The 18211-nt window shown below is 34.9% G+C and overlaps 1 protein-coding gene across 3 annotated transcripts in view; it reads left to right on the forward strand.

Annotated features, from left to right (window-relative positions):
* The window catches only part of LOC119599067 (vesicle-fusing ATPase 1-like), a 101562-nt gene extending 83621 nt beyond the window's left edge, over positions 1-17941 (forward strand). For 2 of the 3 annotated variants that reach the window (XM_037948820.1, XM_037948819.1), the window contains exons 2-8: positions 4902-4990; positions 9300-9432; positions 9837-10068; positions 10953-11089; positions 13642-13828; positions 13993-15272; positions 15609-17941. In XM_037948820.1, coding sequence (XP_037804748.1) covers positions 4905-4990; positions 9300-9432; positions 9837-10068; positions 10953-11089; positions 13642-13828; positions 13993-15272; positions 15609-15779 — 2226 coding nt within the window. In that variant the 5' untranslated portion in view covers positions 4902-4904 and the 3' untranslated portion in view covers positions 15780-17941. Of the gene's footprint in view, positions 1-2196; positions 2630-4901; positions 4991-9299; positions 9433-9836; positions 10069-10952; positions 11090-13641; positions 13829-13992; positions 15273-15608 lie in introns of those variants that run through there. The other variant, XM_037948818.1, reaches the window with a different exon arrangement.
* Positions 17942-18211: the final 270 nt, after the last annotated feature.

The raw sequence follows: 18211 nt of genomic DNA on the forward strand, positions 1-18211 counted from the left end.
CATTATAATTAATATTAGTATCACTATTTCTTTATCATTATTATAATAATTCTTATCTTCATCATCATCATTATTATCATTATTGTTGTTGTTGCTGATGCCATCATTATTATTGTCATTTTATTATCATCATTATCATTATTATTACTATTATCATTATTGTTATTATTATGATAATAATAATAATAATAATGATAATAATAATAATTATTATTATTATTATTATTATTATTATCATTACTATTATTGTCATTATTACTATTATTATTATTGTTGCTGCTGTTGTTGTTATTATTGTTCTTATCATGGTGATGATCATCATCACCATCACCATCACCATCACCATCACCATCATCATCATCATCATCATCATCATCATCATCATCATCATCATCATCATCATCATCATCATCATCATCATCATTACTGTTTTTTTGTTGTTATCATTATTATCATTGTCATTATCATTAGTGTTATTATTGTTGTTGTTTTTGTTAGTAGTATAGTAGTAAGTAAGAGTGTAGCAGTAAGTACATTTTCATTATTATTATCTTATTATTATTATGTTATCATTATCATTACCAATGTAACGTGTTAACACTAACACTTTTTGCTGTTATTAATATCATCATTAACATCAATATGATCATCATTTCACATTCACTATTGCAGTTATTATATTGTGTTCGTCACCATCATTGTATTATCATCATTTACATGTTTTTATTATAACTACAATTATTATTAGTTATTATTTAATCATTAATAGTGTTACCATTATGATATCATTATCATTAACACGTTTATTCGTGTATATACCTTGCTTAGGCACAAAGCTGAATTTGAAATTAATTGATAGAAATATTCCATTACCCCTACATTATATAGCAAAGTCATTAATATTCTCTTAATAACTCACTATCATGTTATGATTTAACACCAAGGAAAGAAAAATAACTTTTTTATTGAATAGATAAGTATCACTTCCCCATATCACGGTAAACGTTACATTCCCTTAGCTAGCCATTGCTCTTCGTTTCTGCAAAACATTTAACTCCATTGACCTTTTGTTCCTGAAAATAAATAAATTAATTAATAAACTGATAAAAAACATGGCTGACTTGGGTGACTTTTGCAAAAAAAAAAAAATTGTCACGTTTTAGCAACACTATTATCGCTTTAGGTTAATTTCTCTTTTTTCTGGAGAATCACATATTCGGCGAAGAATACTTTCTTCGTTAGGTATTTATTTGTATGTGCATGTCAATCTAACTTTATTAATTTAGTAGTGATGTAATCTTCGATTACGTGGCCGGTGTATGTGTGCGTGTGTGTGTGTGTATTAATCATGCAAATGACGCTAAATCATTGAAATCTGAAAATATGGATACATCGTTTATAGATGCCAATACACACACATACACCTACAAAAGTTGTATCCACATTTTCAGAGATTTAGTGTCAATTGCATGACGCGCGTGCGTGCGTGCGTGCGTGCGTGTGTGCGTGCGTGCGTGCGTGTGTGCGTGCGTGCGTGCGTGCGTGCGTGCGTGCGTGTGTGTGCGTGCGTGCGTGTCTTACCTGTAAAAGATATTTCATCTATACAGAAAACATAGCGGATCATTAACGTTTATCTACTTTTTCCTTCCATCGCCTAATGGTTCTACTGGTTTGGGTTCCGTATATACGACTGTGAAAGATTTTTCCGTAAAGCGTGTGTGTGTGAGCAATGTCTATATAAGTATAGACTTTGTGTGTAAATTTGTTCTGAAGGAAACTTCAGAACAAATCGAGAACATTTTGTATCTACAAAGAAGGACTCGTTCATGTAATATTAAGGCAACGTATTCTGAGGGAACGCACTAACGGCAATATGAGGCTTTTGAATGTTTGATCTTTGGCAGATATTACAGTTTCAACAATTTGAATGATAATGACAGTGCATTTGACTGGTTACTGGTATTTCAAAATGATAAACGTCACTAATAGATCTCTTAGTATTAAAGAGACGAGACAGTACTCGTCATTTTGTTCATTCATTAGGCCAAGCAGAACATTCAGACCCAGTTAATAGTAGAAGTACCCACCACACTACGTATTTGTTTTACGTCCGTCACCTCCCGTAAAGCCTGAGCCCGAATCAGTGACGTCATCAGTACGCCCATAGTACTTTCATGACGTCATCAATAAGCCCGTAGTTCTCATGACGTCATCAATACGTGTCCGGGTCGGGCCAGAGAGAAAACAGAACATTGCAACAGTTTCCGCTCACGTGCAATAAATAAATCGGCGTAAAAGTCTTTTGTCACTACAACTGCCTCACTTAAAGATACAGGCATATTCCTGAGATAAGCATTTTCCAGGTGACACATGCGAAGTGCACAAGGATACTTTTTTTTTAAAGTTGACTGACGTGGAACACCGTGACTGGAAAACGTTCCCGTCAGTGTGTTGCTTATTTTAATGACGTTGCTTCGGGTATTCGTGAAGTTTTAAACAGTAGCTATTAATTTTTGCGGGGAGGAAATTTGTATGTGAAGTGCCTGTCAAGTTTAATGGTCGTATGTATCCAGACTAAAGGATGAACTCGATGTCTCACTTAGGATCCGCATCAATGGGACTGACAGCCGTAAGTTTTTATTGCGCTTATTGTATGTAGTTTTAAGGTAATTTGCACAGAGATTTATGTGTGATTTTTGGTTCGAGTAGTTTGAACTAAAGCTGGGGAGTTTTGAAGTTAATGAGGTAATTTGGGAGAAATAAACCACTAAATTTTAGAGCTTTTTTTTTTTTTTAAGATTTTTGAGAATTTATGACAAGGAATCCAAGTTCTGTCTTGCCATTGTATGTGTGGTATTTGTGGGCCTTTGCCGGAGCAGAGAGGCTGGGGCATCCGTGGCACCAAGACACTTGCGTTGGATGCTAGGGAACGGCAAGCGTTTTGATGACCTAGGCATAAAAATCTGAAAATTCAAGTACTTTGGGTTACACCGAGCAAATCCTGTGTTAAATGACTTTGTTAATGATATGAATGCACTGCCCACAGACCTCAACTTCGCATCACGTTTTTTACAACAATTTAACTTGCTATGAGTGAGTGGCTTGAGGGGAGGGTTGATGGGGGGGGGGGTGGCCTCTGAATGCCCCCCTCTCCGGTAAACATTGTCATCACCTCGGTATGCACAGCAAGATAGAGCTGAATCTCGTAAGCAACAAGTGGAATTAGCTTTGCTGCTTTGATCACTATAGCGAAAGCATCCAAATAGAGACTGAAATTTGCCTCTGAACTGGGGTGTAGTAGCAGGGTTGTGGCCGAGACTCCCTGGTAGGCTACAGAAGCAGCCCATGAGTTGGAGATCATTCAGTCTGCGATTCATCTATGGGGAGAGTAGCAGGGTACTGAACCCAATGCCAATGGTTGCAATGGTACATGTCATGACAAGGATTACTAATACTAGGTGACAGCTATCCATGGCATATCATTGTGTTTTATGGCTCCATGGCACTAGTTCTCAAGCAAAGGCCTTCTATAGTTGCCTTTTGTCTTCATTTTGTATAGTTTTACTGAAAAACAGTTATTGGCTAAATGTATAAAATACTGTGTAAGAAAATATTTTCTCCAGTATTCTTTTTTTCTTTCTTTTCATTTCTGTTTGGTTAACCACATTTGATTTGTTATCTTCATGAATTCAGGGCAGTTAAATAACTTATAGTTCCATACGTATAGTCAAATTATTTAACTATATTCTGCATTATTTTTCCTAAAAATGTATATATACTGTTGATTGATATGTAGTGTATAATGCATATGCGCTTCCAGTCAGTCTTGAAAATGTTGTATGTACATAAATGAAATAATTTCCTGTATCAAACAAGAAATTAACAAAATCCGTAATTTATATCCAATAAAAGCTGTACAGGATAAACACATTTATAGGCTTGTGTACCTATAGTTCAAAGATTTTTAACTCCATACACTTTACAAAATATAAACAAAATCATGTTGACAATATGTCAAGGAATCTAATTCAAGGTATAAGTAGAAAAATTAAGAAATGATTGCAAAATATCATCTTAAATATGACTTATGTAAATCAATGAGATACAAGGGGTTAGAAGCCACTTGATCATGTTCATGGGGTCTGCACATGAGTGGTCTTGTACTCAAATTGGAGTTGGTAGCTCATCAAGCCTTTCTTCTTCTTCTTCTTCTTCTTCTTCTTCTTCTTCTTGTTCTTCTTGTTCTTCTTCTTCTTCTTCTTCTTCTTCTTCTTCTTCTTCTTCTTCTTCTTCTTCTTCTTCTTCTTCTTCTTCTTCTTCTTCTTCTTCTTCTTCTTCTTATAGAATTCTGAAGTGGGGCAGAGTTTATAAAGGATTCATGTAGATGGTCAAGGGGAGCACACATAGGTAAAAGTGGACTGACAGTGACTTCATTTTCTACTTGTGATTCTAGTCTTCACCTTATCCATAGATTAGAAAGATCAGCAAGTGAATGCATTTATAGTGAATTAGTGTTAGAGTTATCAATGTCAGAATGAAAATAATTTTAGTACATAGATAAGTTACTTTTAGACAGCTTAGTTGCCACATAACATTGGCAGGTCACAGATCATGAGATATTTTTTAGAATAGTTGTGTAAAATTTGCTTAGTCAGTATTTATATTGAATAGGCTGTGTACCATTAATGTGTATTGGAACATATTTTTATGTGGTAGTGTGTTTCACATTTATGATATAGTCTTGTCTTTAACATTTATTTAGTTCAACATTCTTTTCCTTATAGATTTACTGCTCTCTGACATTTATATATTTAAAAAGGTAAATGTGGTGTCGCATTTTCCATGTTTCTAAGAGTGTACCATTCCAATAATTGTTTCCTCTCTTTTTCTCTCTATTTCAGATCATGAAGGTGGCAAAGTGCCCCAACGAGGAGCTCTCCTTCACCAATTGTGTCATTGTTAATGAAAATGACTTCAACATGAAGGTCAAGTAAGTGTCCCTCCCCCATATTTGCAATACATTTTTGAAATTTATTTGTTTGTTTGTTTTTCAGATGAGTGCAGTGGATGTTTCATGGTATGCTGTGTATGGAGTTGATAGATTCATGAAATCTTGGATGATTTTAATTTTTGATGTTTCCATTGCAGATTGAAAGTAAAAAAGGTAGCTACTATGGAAATGTAATAATAAAAACAGCTCTTTCAGATTTCATTCATTGGTGATAAAGAAAGATAGGTGTAATTCTTTTGCCTGCATGATATATATATATATATATATATATATATATATATATATATATATATATATATATATATATATATATATATATATATATATATATATATATATATTAAGAAAAGACAATTCATCCCTGCTACTTGCACCATTAAAACATATCTAAATTATGACATACTCTAAGTTCTTGGTGGTATAGGCTCAATCATACGACTTGCTGTGGAATGGCATCTCGCCATCTCCAGATAAACAAATGCCTCTCCACTTTTGTCTAAGAACAAGATTGCTTGACAAAAGCCTGTCTCTTGAGAATTTGGTTAGTAAAGAGTGGCTTACTTGCAGTAATGCAACTTGCCCAAGGAATATCTTATTGCAACCAGTGTAGTACTATTTAATTCCTAACAGTATAAGGTGACTTGCTTTTAAGTTGGGAGGCGGTAAGATATGGATTCTTTATCTTGAGAAGCTTATCCTAGATATCTTATGCAAGGCAAATGACTAATGTTTGGTGGTGGGAAGTCTGGAACAACGGAAGGTGATACATGATTGTCAGTTATGCAGAGCCACTGAATACACATCCCTTAAATTGGCCCATTTTCCTGTCTCTAAGCCAAGATTTTGGCTTTCTTCACTTGACATATATGAACCAGGCACTTAAAGTTTACTAAGGAAATTAATGGGATTGAAATTAACATCTCCAAAATCCTGGAAATTATAGGATAAGGCCAAAGAACTTTTCCTTAAACACCAGAAGTCCATACTTAGTATCAACAAAGGCTGGCATTATAATACTGCAGCAAGTTTTGTTATCAATGTGCTCAAAGTATGTATATGTCAGTCTTCTCACAGGTACTCTTTTCTCATCCAAAATCCCCTCTGAAAGAAGAGAATTGCTTTTTCTTTCTTTCTTTCTTTCTTTTTCTTTTTCCTTTTCTTTCTTTTTTTCTTTTCCTTTTCTTTCCTTCTTTTTCTTTCTTTCTATTTCTTTTTCTTTTCTAGTCTTTTCTTTTCTTTTCTTTTCTTTTCTTTTCTCTCCTCTTCTTTCTTTTCTTTCTTTCTCTCTTCCAATAGCCTACCATTTGCCTTGTAGTTGGCAGCTTCAGCATAGATAGTGTTGCATTCTCCTTGGGTAATGCTAGGAATCAAGTTGTGGATATTCATTTTCAAAGTCTGTAACAGTAACTAAGAAAAGTTAACACACTTTGTGCAATTAGCAATGATGACAATGCCTCACTAAAAAAAAGAATAATATCCTGCACCAGCATAAGAAGTACTTTGTTGTTGGGTGTTCTGTTGGATGCATAAAAAGGATTATGTCCTTGCTATACAACCCACAGGTTATCATGCGCTCAGTGGGTTGTTTCAAGGTCTTGATGAAAAATCCCCAAATTCAAGTTATGTGCAAGATTATATATTTATGAAGAATACAAATGAAATATGTGAAAAGCATTTATAACGAGATCTGAGAGAGGAAGGTTGGTGCAATTTCTTTTAAAAAATAGTAGTGGGCTTCAGTAAATTTGTCTTCATTATTTTCATATTAAATTATTTATATTGTAATGTCTGTGCTGACTAAATACTTGAATATCTGTACACCAATATCTACTATAAAATTGGAAATATATCTATACAACAAAAAAACAAAAATGTATGCATTTCTAATTCACATCACACATAACATATTAAGGTGACTGTAGACTGTTAGAACTGAATTACCCAAAAATATTTTTAGCCACAGTTTGTAGAACAGATAATGGCTTAGGCTGTAGCACCAACAGCAGCATATGTGAGATCTTAACTGTGCAGTCTTCAACTCAGTTCATTTGAGTTCAGTTGGATAATTAAGATGACATATCAGGATGTGGCTTATAATTTTTAAGATGGAAAGAAGAGGCCTAGAATAAGGGGTAGGAACATGGAGCTTGTTGAAGGGTTTGACTGCTACATGATTCGACCAGAAACACATGTCAATATGAGCAGTAACTGATTTTTATAAATTTTTTATATATTTATTGTTATTTTTGTCATCATTATTATTATTGTTTTGTTTTTATCATGATTTCTGATATTCATGTTATATCATTTTCTATTTTTATGGTTAAATTAACAATTATCATTATCAATACTTTTATCATCTCATATTCATAGTTAGCATTATTATAATTTTTATAGTTATTTTTATTCTCAGGAGAGAGACAAACAAAAAGAGAAAGTGACAGGGACAGACAGACAGTCAGAGAGAGAAAGAGAGTGTGTGTGTGTGTGGGGGGGGGGGGGAGTTATATGTTCAAATACACTTAATCAAAAAATAAAATACATCATGACTACCAGCATTTGAATATAGAATATCAGATGCTATGTAGTGTTTTTTACCCAAGGAATGGTTTTTAAGCCTCTTTTTTTTTTAATGAAAATTATTAACCCTGTGAAGTTTTGAGTTACAAGCAGTGATCTTCACAGAAACCGAGCAAGACTGTCTTTGGTCTGTATGGCAATTTACTTTTATTTACATCCTTGACTTACTCTGGGTTACCTTTTCATTGTAGCTCTTGTAAACAAACACAGGAGCCCTCTCAAAATATCTGTCAAAAATGTAAGCAAAGGAAAACTTAACATTCAGACTTAGCAGTGCCACCTGTTGATGTCATGGGGAACAATGATTACTCTATTCCCAAGGCCCAGAGCTCTCTCTTTCTTTTCTTTCCCAGTTAGACTTTGGTCGAGTTGGAATGAGTGGTAATCCATCCAATTCACATAATTTTTACATTTTCCAGAGAACATCTACCATACAGTGTAAGGTAAACAGTACATGGAATCTGTATATCAGTTAATTTTAAGACATTTTTCATGTTTAACATATTTATCACATACTCAAAACAAAGAAAATATTTTACATTACCAATAACCAACCTATTAGTGGCATTGACAAGTGCCTTTGCCTTTGCACCTTTAGGGCATCCACTACATATAATCTTAAATGATAGAGCTTGGACTCTATTCCCCATGTGATGATGCTAAGACAGGAAGGTCTACAAGTGTTGCATGATTCAAGGGAACATAGTTTTTTGCTTAAGGAAATGCTGATGTGTCTTTTGTTTACATAGACATTTCTGTTACACAGTAATTTCTCCAGAAAATAACAATCAATATACTATCAATACATATATAATTAATCCCCCCTCCTCCCCCTATTATAAAAATCTCAAGCTCAGGGTTGTAACGAATAGATTGACAAATATTTTGTTATGGATTTCTCAATGGTATTTTTCTATAGAATGATACATATCTACAGGCCTAGACATTAGATACTGAAAAGAGTAATAATAAAAAAAAAAAAAAGTGTAGTCTTAAAAGTTGACACCACTTTAATTGTACAGCTTTTAAAACTCTAATCTGCATGTTTGAGGGGTAATCAGGGCAAATGCAGTCTATTTTAACCCAATTTGTGTTATACTCTCAATGACTTTTTTTTTCTAACTTGGTTGAGAAGTAGATGTCTATCAAGTAAATTTGGTAGAGTTCACTTTCACCTCAAGAAATGCATGCTGATGAATTGGGCATTTTTACTTAGTTTAAACTAGCCATAAACTAGTAATATAAAATTTATATAAAAGATATAAAATACTATTCTTTCAAGGTGACTTAAGAAACAACATCTTGTTGAGAGTGGTGATGAAACACTTTCACAGGCTCTGGTGAGAGACAATTACTGTATTTCCACCTTTATGATTATCCAGTTTTTGCAAATAAGGTATTATCCTTCTGGAACTGAGTATTTTTCAGTAGTAGGAAAGGGTTCATATCTCTTGAATACAAGGTCCTTAAAAAAAAAGAAAAAAGCTCATATTTCATAACAGATCCAATGCCTGTCACTTTTTTGTTTGAAATATTCCTGAACCAATAACCCTTCCATATCGATACTCCAGCTTTAGGTAGCAGGTGACCCACAGCTATAGGTTCAGACTGCACAAGTATGGAAACTCCATGCTGCCCATGGGAGTGCCATCAGGTCCAGGGTATTCATACTTTTTACTTATTTATTTTTTCTTTTTCTTTTTGGCAGGTATATTCAAGTAACAGCTGACCATCAGAAGAAGTTCATATTCACCATCAGACATGACCGTGGTGTCAAGCCAGGCCACATGGGCTTCAATGCTATCCAGCGGAAGCAAGCGTTACTTTCACTGGATCAGGAGGTATACTGGATCTTCAATTTTGTATGCTTTGAAAGACAGAACTTATATTCTTTGCTTCTTTAAAATTGGGAATTTAGGATATTCTGTTTTGTATTTAAAGTACTGAAAGATTAGAGATACTTATAGTGTACATTCTTTGTGTTTGTACTGACATTTCACCAAGTATCTGCCACTGTAGTGAGATAATAAATCAAAACATATAAGAAAGAAACAGTAGAACTTTGAAGGAGTGGCATGTATTTCTGTGTTATCACACTAATGGGGATACTGTTGAAGAAAAAAATAAAGGAAAAGACTTTCCGTAATTCAATTAAAATCCTGACCCATTTGCAACTAGTTTGCAAAGATACAATGTTCAATGTATTCTGGAGGGTTGAACTTTCAAAAACCAACCTTACCAACAGATCCAAGTGGAGGCATATGTCCATGATCCTCAAAAGCAGCTAATTGGAACTCTGGTGTTGGAGGCTGACTTCCTGCAGAAGAAGAGCACCACCAACGAGCCCTACAACACAGACCAGATGGCCGCATCCTTCATGGAGCAGTTCCCACGTCACGGGTTTACTGTCGACCAACCACTGGTATTCAAGTTCCAAGACAAAAAAACGCTCTCCATCCTTGTCAAAGAGATTGAAGGTTAGTTTTGATAAATAAGGCAGAGTGATGAATAAGCAGGTTACAGTGGTCTTGTGATTTTGTGAATGATTTCTGTTCACAGTGAAAGTGGACAGATTTACTGTCTTTTTTGTTTTTTTTACTACAAGTGTTTGTAGATATTTTTAATGAGGAAGTATTAGGTACTATGAAAATTAAGGAAGTTACACTGAACCCCATCCCCAGTTGGCTAATCCATAGTCATGAAGAAGTGACAATTTAGAAGTATAAATGAGAAAAACATGCTAAGTCATATATATCATTAAGTGTAACTATCGTGTCTGTTTGCATAACATATAGGATATATTTTAACCCATGTATTTTACCAAGCCTCCACAAATCCTTATAATATACAATGACATCATCAAATGTAACTGCTATTGCAGTCGTCCTTAGCGTCAGAAATATCATTTCTGAATAACTTGGTATTAGGTTATCCAAAGAAATTATGAATAATACTCTGTATTTATTATATATGATTGTTATATGTGTAAATATATAATTTATTCTATGTTAAATATCCTGGAGGGCTATGAGTAGCCTCATATTCCTCTTTTTTTTTCATTATATGCATCATGTTGATTATTATATTTGATATGTAATATGATATCAAATATGATAATCCATTTGGTATGGAAAAAGATGCAATAACTGACCTAGGTTTGGTTGTATGATGTGAAGTCAGAAGAAAGAACATGTAGTATATATCAAAGAGAAAAGAAACCATTGATATGAAGGAGAGGAGAATCTTAGGGTGGATGTAATCAGGTAATGTAGAAGTCTAGTTTAGCAAATTAGAGTAGATGGAAGTACTCTGAAAAATAACTGGAGGCAGCGTTTTTAACAAAACTGTCTTTCTCTTTCAGCGGCGGACCCAGAGGCTGTTGCATCTGGGAAGAAGAGGGAGCCAAAGAAGATCCACTTTGGAGTCCTCCAGGCTAATTCAAGCATTATTTTTGAAAAGAGTGAAGGTTCTTTCTTGATCCTCACAGGAAAAGCAAAAGTAAGTAGATAACTTTCTTCACATCTTGGTAATGAAATGGTAAGAAGTTGTCATTATTTCATTGGTTATTGGGAGTGGGTGCAGTATAGGTATATGAATTTGTTCCTCCAGACCACACCCTGGACCCAACTCTGCATATTTACTGATTAACCCAATTAGCACGGATGGCAAGAGTACATGACATGCCCACTGTAATATAAATTTATTTATTGTATTTACACATAGATGGCTCTACAAGTGCTTAGTCACCAAGGAGTCAGTTATTAGTCCTACCTATCTCACCTGTTTTCCCTTTTCCTTCATTTTTGGAAATTGTCCTTTGTATTATTTCATCGTTTTTAATGTTACCAAGATTTTTATGATAATTTGATAATCATAATATCAATAAAAATAATAAGAGTAGTGATATCAATAGTATTAGAAAGAAAAAAACATATTCCTGCAATTTCAATGAATGAGGAAATCAGGAGCAGTCACTAGGGCCTACTGATAGACTCCTTGTTGGCTGAGCACTTGTGGAGCCATCTGTATGTAGTAAAATTCACAAAAAACTACAGAGGACAGTACATAAATCCCTAGTGATTGGATTAAAAACTAAAGCATACTGCTTCTAACCTTTTTAAGGACTTCTTAACCCCTTGGATCTGGTTGCTTCACAGCAATCACATGGTGTGCACGCAGATACTCGTGTGCAATGAGGAGACTGTGCCTCCCCCTTGTAGTGTTATTTTCTCCTTTTATACATAAACATGTTAAGCTTTTATGCCATTTTCTAATGTCCATATTTGTCATTGATTTGCATTATCCAGATGGTAATAGAGACCCCAAATCTTTCTAGGTAGTCTATAACTCAAGGACATTACATTCCACACTCGTTTATTGACTGGTAAATCTTTCCTATACTTTGCCAGCAATTTCTGTGATGTTATTTCAGACTTTATTCTCTCAAATGTTTGTTGATATTTTTCAGTCAAATCCCATTTTATATCATTAGCATTTACCTTGTAAAATGGAAGCACAATAGTAGCTAAGCTTTTCACAAACTTGCCATAGAATGTTACTCTTCCTTAAAAGGACAGTTGTTGAGGACATCAGCCAATCTTCATATCCCTGTCCTTGTCATCTGTTTTGGGAGTGCATTCCCAACCAATTTTGATTTTGAAATTTTTCAAAAAGGAAACTATAAGATTACATGTGTCTTGTGTTTTTCAATTCCACTATCGTTGATGCAGTCTTGTACAAGAACATGCAACCCAGATGTTCTTCCACTACAAGAATATTTGTACAAAGCAGAAGGCTCCAAGAATGGTACTGAATACCTTTTGGTTGTCTGTTGTCATAAAATAGGACTTCATGAGGCACTGGGACCATGATACCACCCACGCCCATGCCAACAATCAGTTGCTCAACCTGAAACAGTTGATACAAATATTCTCTAATGCTCAGGCACCCTATCAGATGAATATTTCATCTGCTGAATGAGTAGCAGACATCTATGGGAGGGAGTGGCATTTAGTTTACTCAAGATTTGATAGACAGGTCAAAGAAACACCAGGGCAAGATGGATTGGCCAAAGAGTAATAAAATGTAAGAATTCCTTATGTTCATGTTTTGCACATTGACCTGCCCCTCCTAGGTACATAGACCCCCAATTAGTCAACAGACACCTTAGAGAGGGAAGCTGGTACATTTAGATATTGCACAGGAAATATAATGTAATTGAGGAGATAGAACGGATATTGAACACAATACATCTATATTACACACACACAACACACACAAATCCCCACACAAACACACACACACACACACACACACACACACACACACACACAAACCACACACAAAACCACACACACACACACAACACACACACACACACAACACACAACACACACACACACACACAACACACACACACACACACACACACACACACAACACACACACAACAGATATATACATATTATTATTTTCAGCAATGATTTGGGGTCAAATTTAAGCACAGTTACCTGTTTGCAGACAACGTGCAAATACAAGAAAAGGAGGATTGGTGGCGTCTCAATCAAATGCCTGCAAAGGGACATCAAGAACTTATCCATGTGAAATTGAACTTGGAAAATGAAATCCAATACCTTAAAATAATCATAAACAAGAACTGAAGCCAAAATAATGATATAATTGAAAAGGTCCATAAAAGCTAGGGCTGATTGCCAACCTGAAGTGGGCATATATGTATGTTACACCCATCAAAAGACCTAGTCTAGAGTATGGTGTATGGAGTCCACAAAAAGGATAGACAAATTGTAAAGAGTTCAAAGAACAGCCACAAAATGGGCACCTAATCTAACAGATAAGAACTACAGAGATAGACTACAGAAAATAGGACTTACTACTTTAAATGAAGGAAGGAAAAGGGGCAACATGGAACAATTTTGCAAATAACATGGTGTACACATGTGTGTATGTGACACACATACACACATGTGTATTTATGTAGCATTTATTAAGAGCTTAGAGTTTCTTATTTCTACACCACTTTCCTTTGACAGGCACGGACAACCCACACAAGCCTGTTCTCAGCTGACTGGGACTTCCAGAAGATGGGCATAGGTGGTTTGGATGAGCAGTTTGTCCAGATTTTGAGGAGAGCATTTGCATCAAGGGTTTTCCCACCAGAAGTTGTTGAACAGTTGGGTGTTAAGCACGTAAAGGGCATCTTGCTTTATGGACCTCCAGGTAAAAAATAAAAATAAAAGAAAATAGTAAAGATAAAGAATAGTAATATGTGATTAAATATTTTTAAGAATCCTTTTCATATAATGTGAAATATAGTAGCAGTATTTGTTCTTGAAATGTGCCTATGCTATATGTTTTTTTTATATCACTTCCCACTCTTTCAGGTACTGGAAAAACTTTGATGGCCCGTCAAATTGGAAAAATGTTGAATGCACGTGAACCAAAGATTGTTAATGGCCCTGAAATTCTAGACAAGTATGTAGGAGAATCAGAGGCTAATGTGCGACGTCTTTTTGCTGAAGCTGAGGAAGAAGAGAAGCGAATGGGCCCAAATTCTGGCCTTCACATCATTATCTTTGATGAGATTGATGCTATTTGTAAACAGAGAGGATCAGTTGCAGGCAATACTGGTGTAAATGATACTGTAGTTAACCAGCTCTTGTCTAAGATTGATGGTGTTGAACAGCTGAACAACATTTTGGTTATTGGGATGACCAACAGAAAGGACATGATTGATGAGGCTCTGTTGAGACCTGGCAGATTGGAGATCCAGGTAGAAATCAGTCTGCCCGATGAACAAGGCCGTTGTGACATCCTTAAGATCAAGACTGCCAAGATGCGAGAGCACAACAAACTGGATCGTGATGTAGATCTTGCAGAGGTTGCTTCTCTCACCAAGAACTTCTCTGGAGCAGAACTGGAGGGTTTAGTAAAAGCAGCTTCATCATCAGCTCTGAAGAGATATATTCACCTGGGGAACAAGATTGAAGTGGATCCAAATGCCATTGACAAGCTGAAGATCACAAGAAGTGACTTCATTTACTCTCTAGAGAATGATGTGAAGCCATCATTAGGGACCAGTGATGATGCCCTGGCCAAGTATATTGAAAGAGGAATTATTAACTGGGGAGCTACAAGGGAACTAGTGGAAAAAGGTCTGATGTTTGTAAAGCAGGCCAGATCCCCAGAAACAAGCAATCGTTTGTGTCTTCTTTTGGAGGGGGCACCAACTGCTGGAACATCAGCACTGGCAGCTTACATGGCCAAAAATTCTGATTTCCCCTTCATCAAGGTTATTGACTCACGAGAAATGGTTGGTTTCATGGAATCTTCAAAATGTCTTCGTATCAGCAGGATTTTTGATGATGCTTACCGCTCTGAACTGAGCTGCATATTCTTGAATGACCTAGAACATCTCATGGGTTACTCACCCATTGGCCCAAGATACCAGAGTCTAGTGCTTGATGCCATGTACTCCCTTCTCTCTGCTTCTCCACCAAAAGGCCGCAAATTACTTGTCATCTGTACATCAAAACGAAGAGCAGTACTGGAGGAACTGGGTCTCCTGTCAGCATTTACAGCTGTCATCAGAGTCCCATACATTGCACATCAGGAGGATATCAGACTAGTGCTTGAAGAATCAGGTGCTTTGTCTTCAGAAGAAGTAAGTGTAGATGCATAGGAATAATCCTGAAGAAAGAAAATATTTGAGAAAGGGAAAGTAAAATGGTATAAATTTAAACTCATCGTAGTTTTGATAATTTACTAACAGAAAACATAGTTTTTCACCATTGTGTTGTGCATTGGAATTGAGGATTTCTAGCTCAGGTCACAGCTATTTAAGAGTTCTCTCTTCTCCTATATTTAAAAGCCTGCATCATTGAGCTTGGAATCTATTTTCCCCCCATATTTCTACCATTCCTGCTTCTCTTTGTCCTCCACACTTTTATGTATTAATGCTGGTTATTATTTTTTCCTTCAAATATGAATCCTTTTTCAGACTGAAGCAGTCATGGATCACATCAACAATGGCCGTGTCTTTGTTGGGGTGAAGAAATTACTTGGTCTCCTGGACACCATGCGAGTTATGAAGGGAGTGGATTCACGCAAGAGAGTTGCAGCATTTGTTAATTTGCTTGAAGATGAAGGTGTTTTCACCCCAGAACTTTGAAAACATAAACAGTGGAAGAACTGGTTAGGTCAGAGACAGTTGATTAGGATAAAACAAAAATTCCTAAAAATGAGGAAAATTACTGGATAGATTAATAAGTGTTGAGAGCTAGAGGATTAGATTTAGATAACAGATTGGTAAGATGGAGTAAACAAGGAAAAAATCCTGCTAATTTAAAAGTATTTGCTTTGCGCAGTGATATCCATCTATTTTGTTATTTGATTTTTCTTAAATATTGAACATATTGTCTCAGTGTTAATGATGTCTTTTGCAAATTAAGATTGTGACTGAGATGATCATTTAAACTGCTTTACCATTTATATATATATATTTGTCATGTATTTTTATCAATTATTTTGTGTAATTTATATATTAAAATTGACACCAATCTTTGTCCAGAGGAAAGCCTTGCAGAATATCTGTGTTTATACTTTTTAAGTCACCATTTCAATAGATCAAGTGAGCATTTGGAAGTTTCTGTTTATGCCAAAGAATCATTTCATTCTACCATATTTTCTCTAAATAAATAAGCTTGTTTTCTTTGTCAGGTAATTTTATTTATTGATATAAAATATTAAAAAATATATATATTATTATTATCCTGTTGATTTGGGAGTCCAGGCTTTAAATAAATTTATATATTTGTTACTTCATGAAAAACATCCTGCAATGTCCAATATTCAAGTTTTAGAAACTGTTTTTGTGCATTGGCTGTGAGAATTAGAAAACAGACAAGAAAGTAGATAGTTATTCACATTCAGATTATTATTAGTGTTCACAGTCTATATACAGTGTTTTATTTTGGTGTCAGACATGCAAGAACTATTATTTATTATGTGTGCAAGTTTACATATAAATATTTCCCTGTTATCTTATGAGGTTCCTTTTTAATCACTTATCATTACAGATTATACAGACTGTTATAAAAAGAGTGTTCTAAGTATTGTTTTCTTTTAGTAATCTATATATTGCCAAGCCATTCCATTTGCTGAGAAGGGTATGAAGATTAAATAGTTTTACAAGGTAGGACATTTACAAAATCTCTATCCTGATTTCAAATTTGAAACTAAACAAGTCATCTTATCTTGTGAAATTATTCTTTCTCATTCATACATTTTTCAACAGTTGTCATAGTGAACCCAGTTCCACATTCCATTTGATTTAAGGTGCTGAGATTTTAAAAGTATTTGAGACTTGTGGTAGTAGTGAAGCAATCAAGTCAGAGTAGTGTAGATAGAACTCCAGAGTATGAAACTGCAAATCATAATCAAGTAGGCTTTCAGTGTATCTCAAATTACCATCATGTTAGGAATATAAGATGTTAATTTTATTTTTATTTTTTTCTTCCTTTTGACTCTTCCTTCTATGTGTATATTTATATTTATTTCTTAACATTTTACAGAAAGAAAATTAAATCATATACCATTTAACATACAGTGGTGTGCTACATGCACTTTTATTTATTGTTATATTACAAAGCCAAGAAAATTATCTTGGAGACTGGATGCATATCAAAAACATATTTTTTCTGTCATTATCCTTCTTTATGTACATATATTTATTTCAGATTGTTCCTCTGTTGCCCATAAGGTAAAAAATGTTCATGATGCTCATAGTGAAGTGTTTTAACCTCCAGATAGTGTTGACACTCTCTGCTAGTGTATTTGGACCACTTTTAAAGTTATTGTTGACTGTTCTTATCCATAATCATGGGCGATTTGAGGCTGTAGACGTGTAAATAGGAACTGAGTTGCTACGTGTTTGTCACAATTTATCATACTTGTTATCCAGAGAAGACTAAAAACTACCAGTACATTGTTTACTTATTGTGTGTTTCTATTCAATTTCTCTTAGGCTGTAACACTTGTTACATTGTTATGTTGAGGATTCCAAAATGAATAATTCCATTCTATTCTTTAGTGAATTAAAGGTAATCAGAAAGGTTTGTCCTTTCTTTCTAATACCTATTTATTTTTCAAGTTTCCTAGCTTTGGTCCTGAAGCCACATACTATGTAAATAGAATAGAATGGAAAAAGGTTTCAGAGGACTGATTAAATATCACTTCATGACCAGGTTAAAACAAGCAATGTCAACTTTAGTAGTGTTAGGACAAACTTTTTGAGCCTTAACTTGTCAAAAATATATGGATGTCTTTTACTGATGTGTGTTGTTGATTAATCTCCCATGGTCAGGCTATATCTTCATTTGGTTATATATTACATTATTTATAATATGTGTGTGTGTGTGTGTGTGTGTGTGTGTGTGTGTGTGTGTGTGTGTGTGTGTGTGTGTGTGTGTGTGTGTGTGTGTGTGTGTGTGTGTGTGGTGTGTGTGTGTGTGTGTGTGTGTGTGGTGTGTGTGTGATGTATGTTGATATATTGAATAAGTATTGATGATTTAGATAATATAATACAGTATGATGTGGTTTCTA

The sequence above is a fragment of the Penaeus monodon genome, chromosome 42 (assembly GCF_015228065.2).
Source record: "Penaeus monodon isolate SGIC_2016 chromosome 42, NSTDA_Pmon_1, whole genome shotgun sequence".
In the NCBI taxonomy this organism is placed as follows: Eukaryota; Metazoa; Arthropoda; class Malacostraca; order Decapoda; family Penaeidae; genus Penaeus; species Penaeus monodon.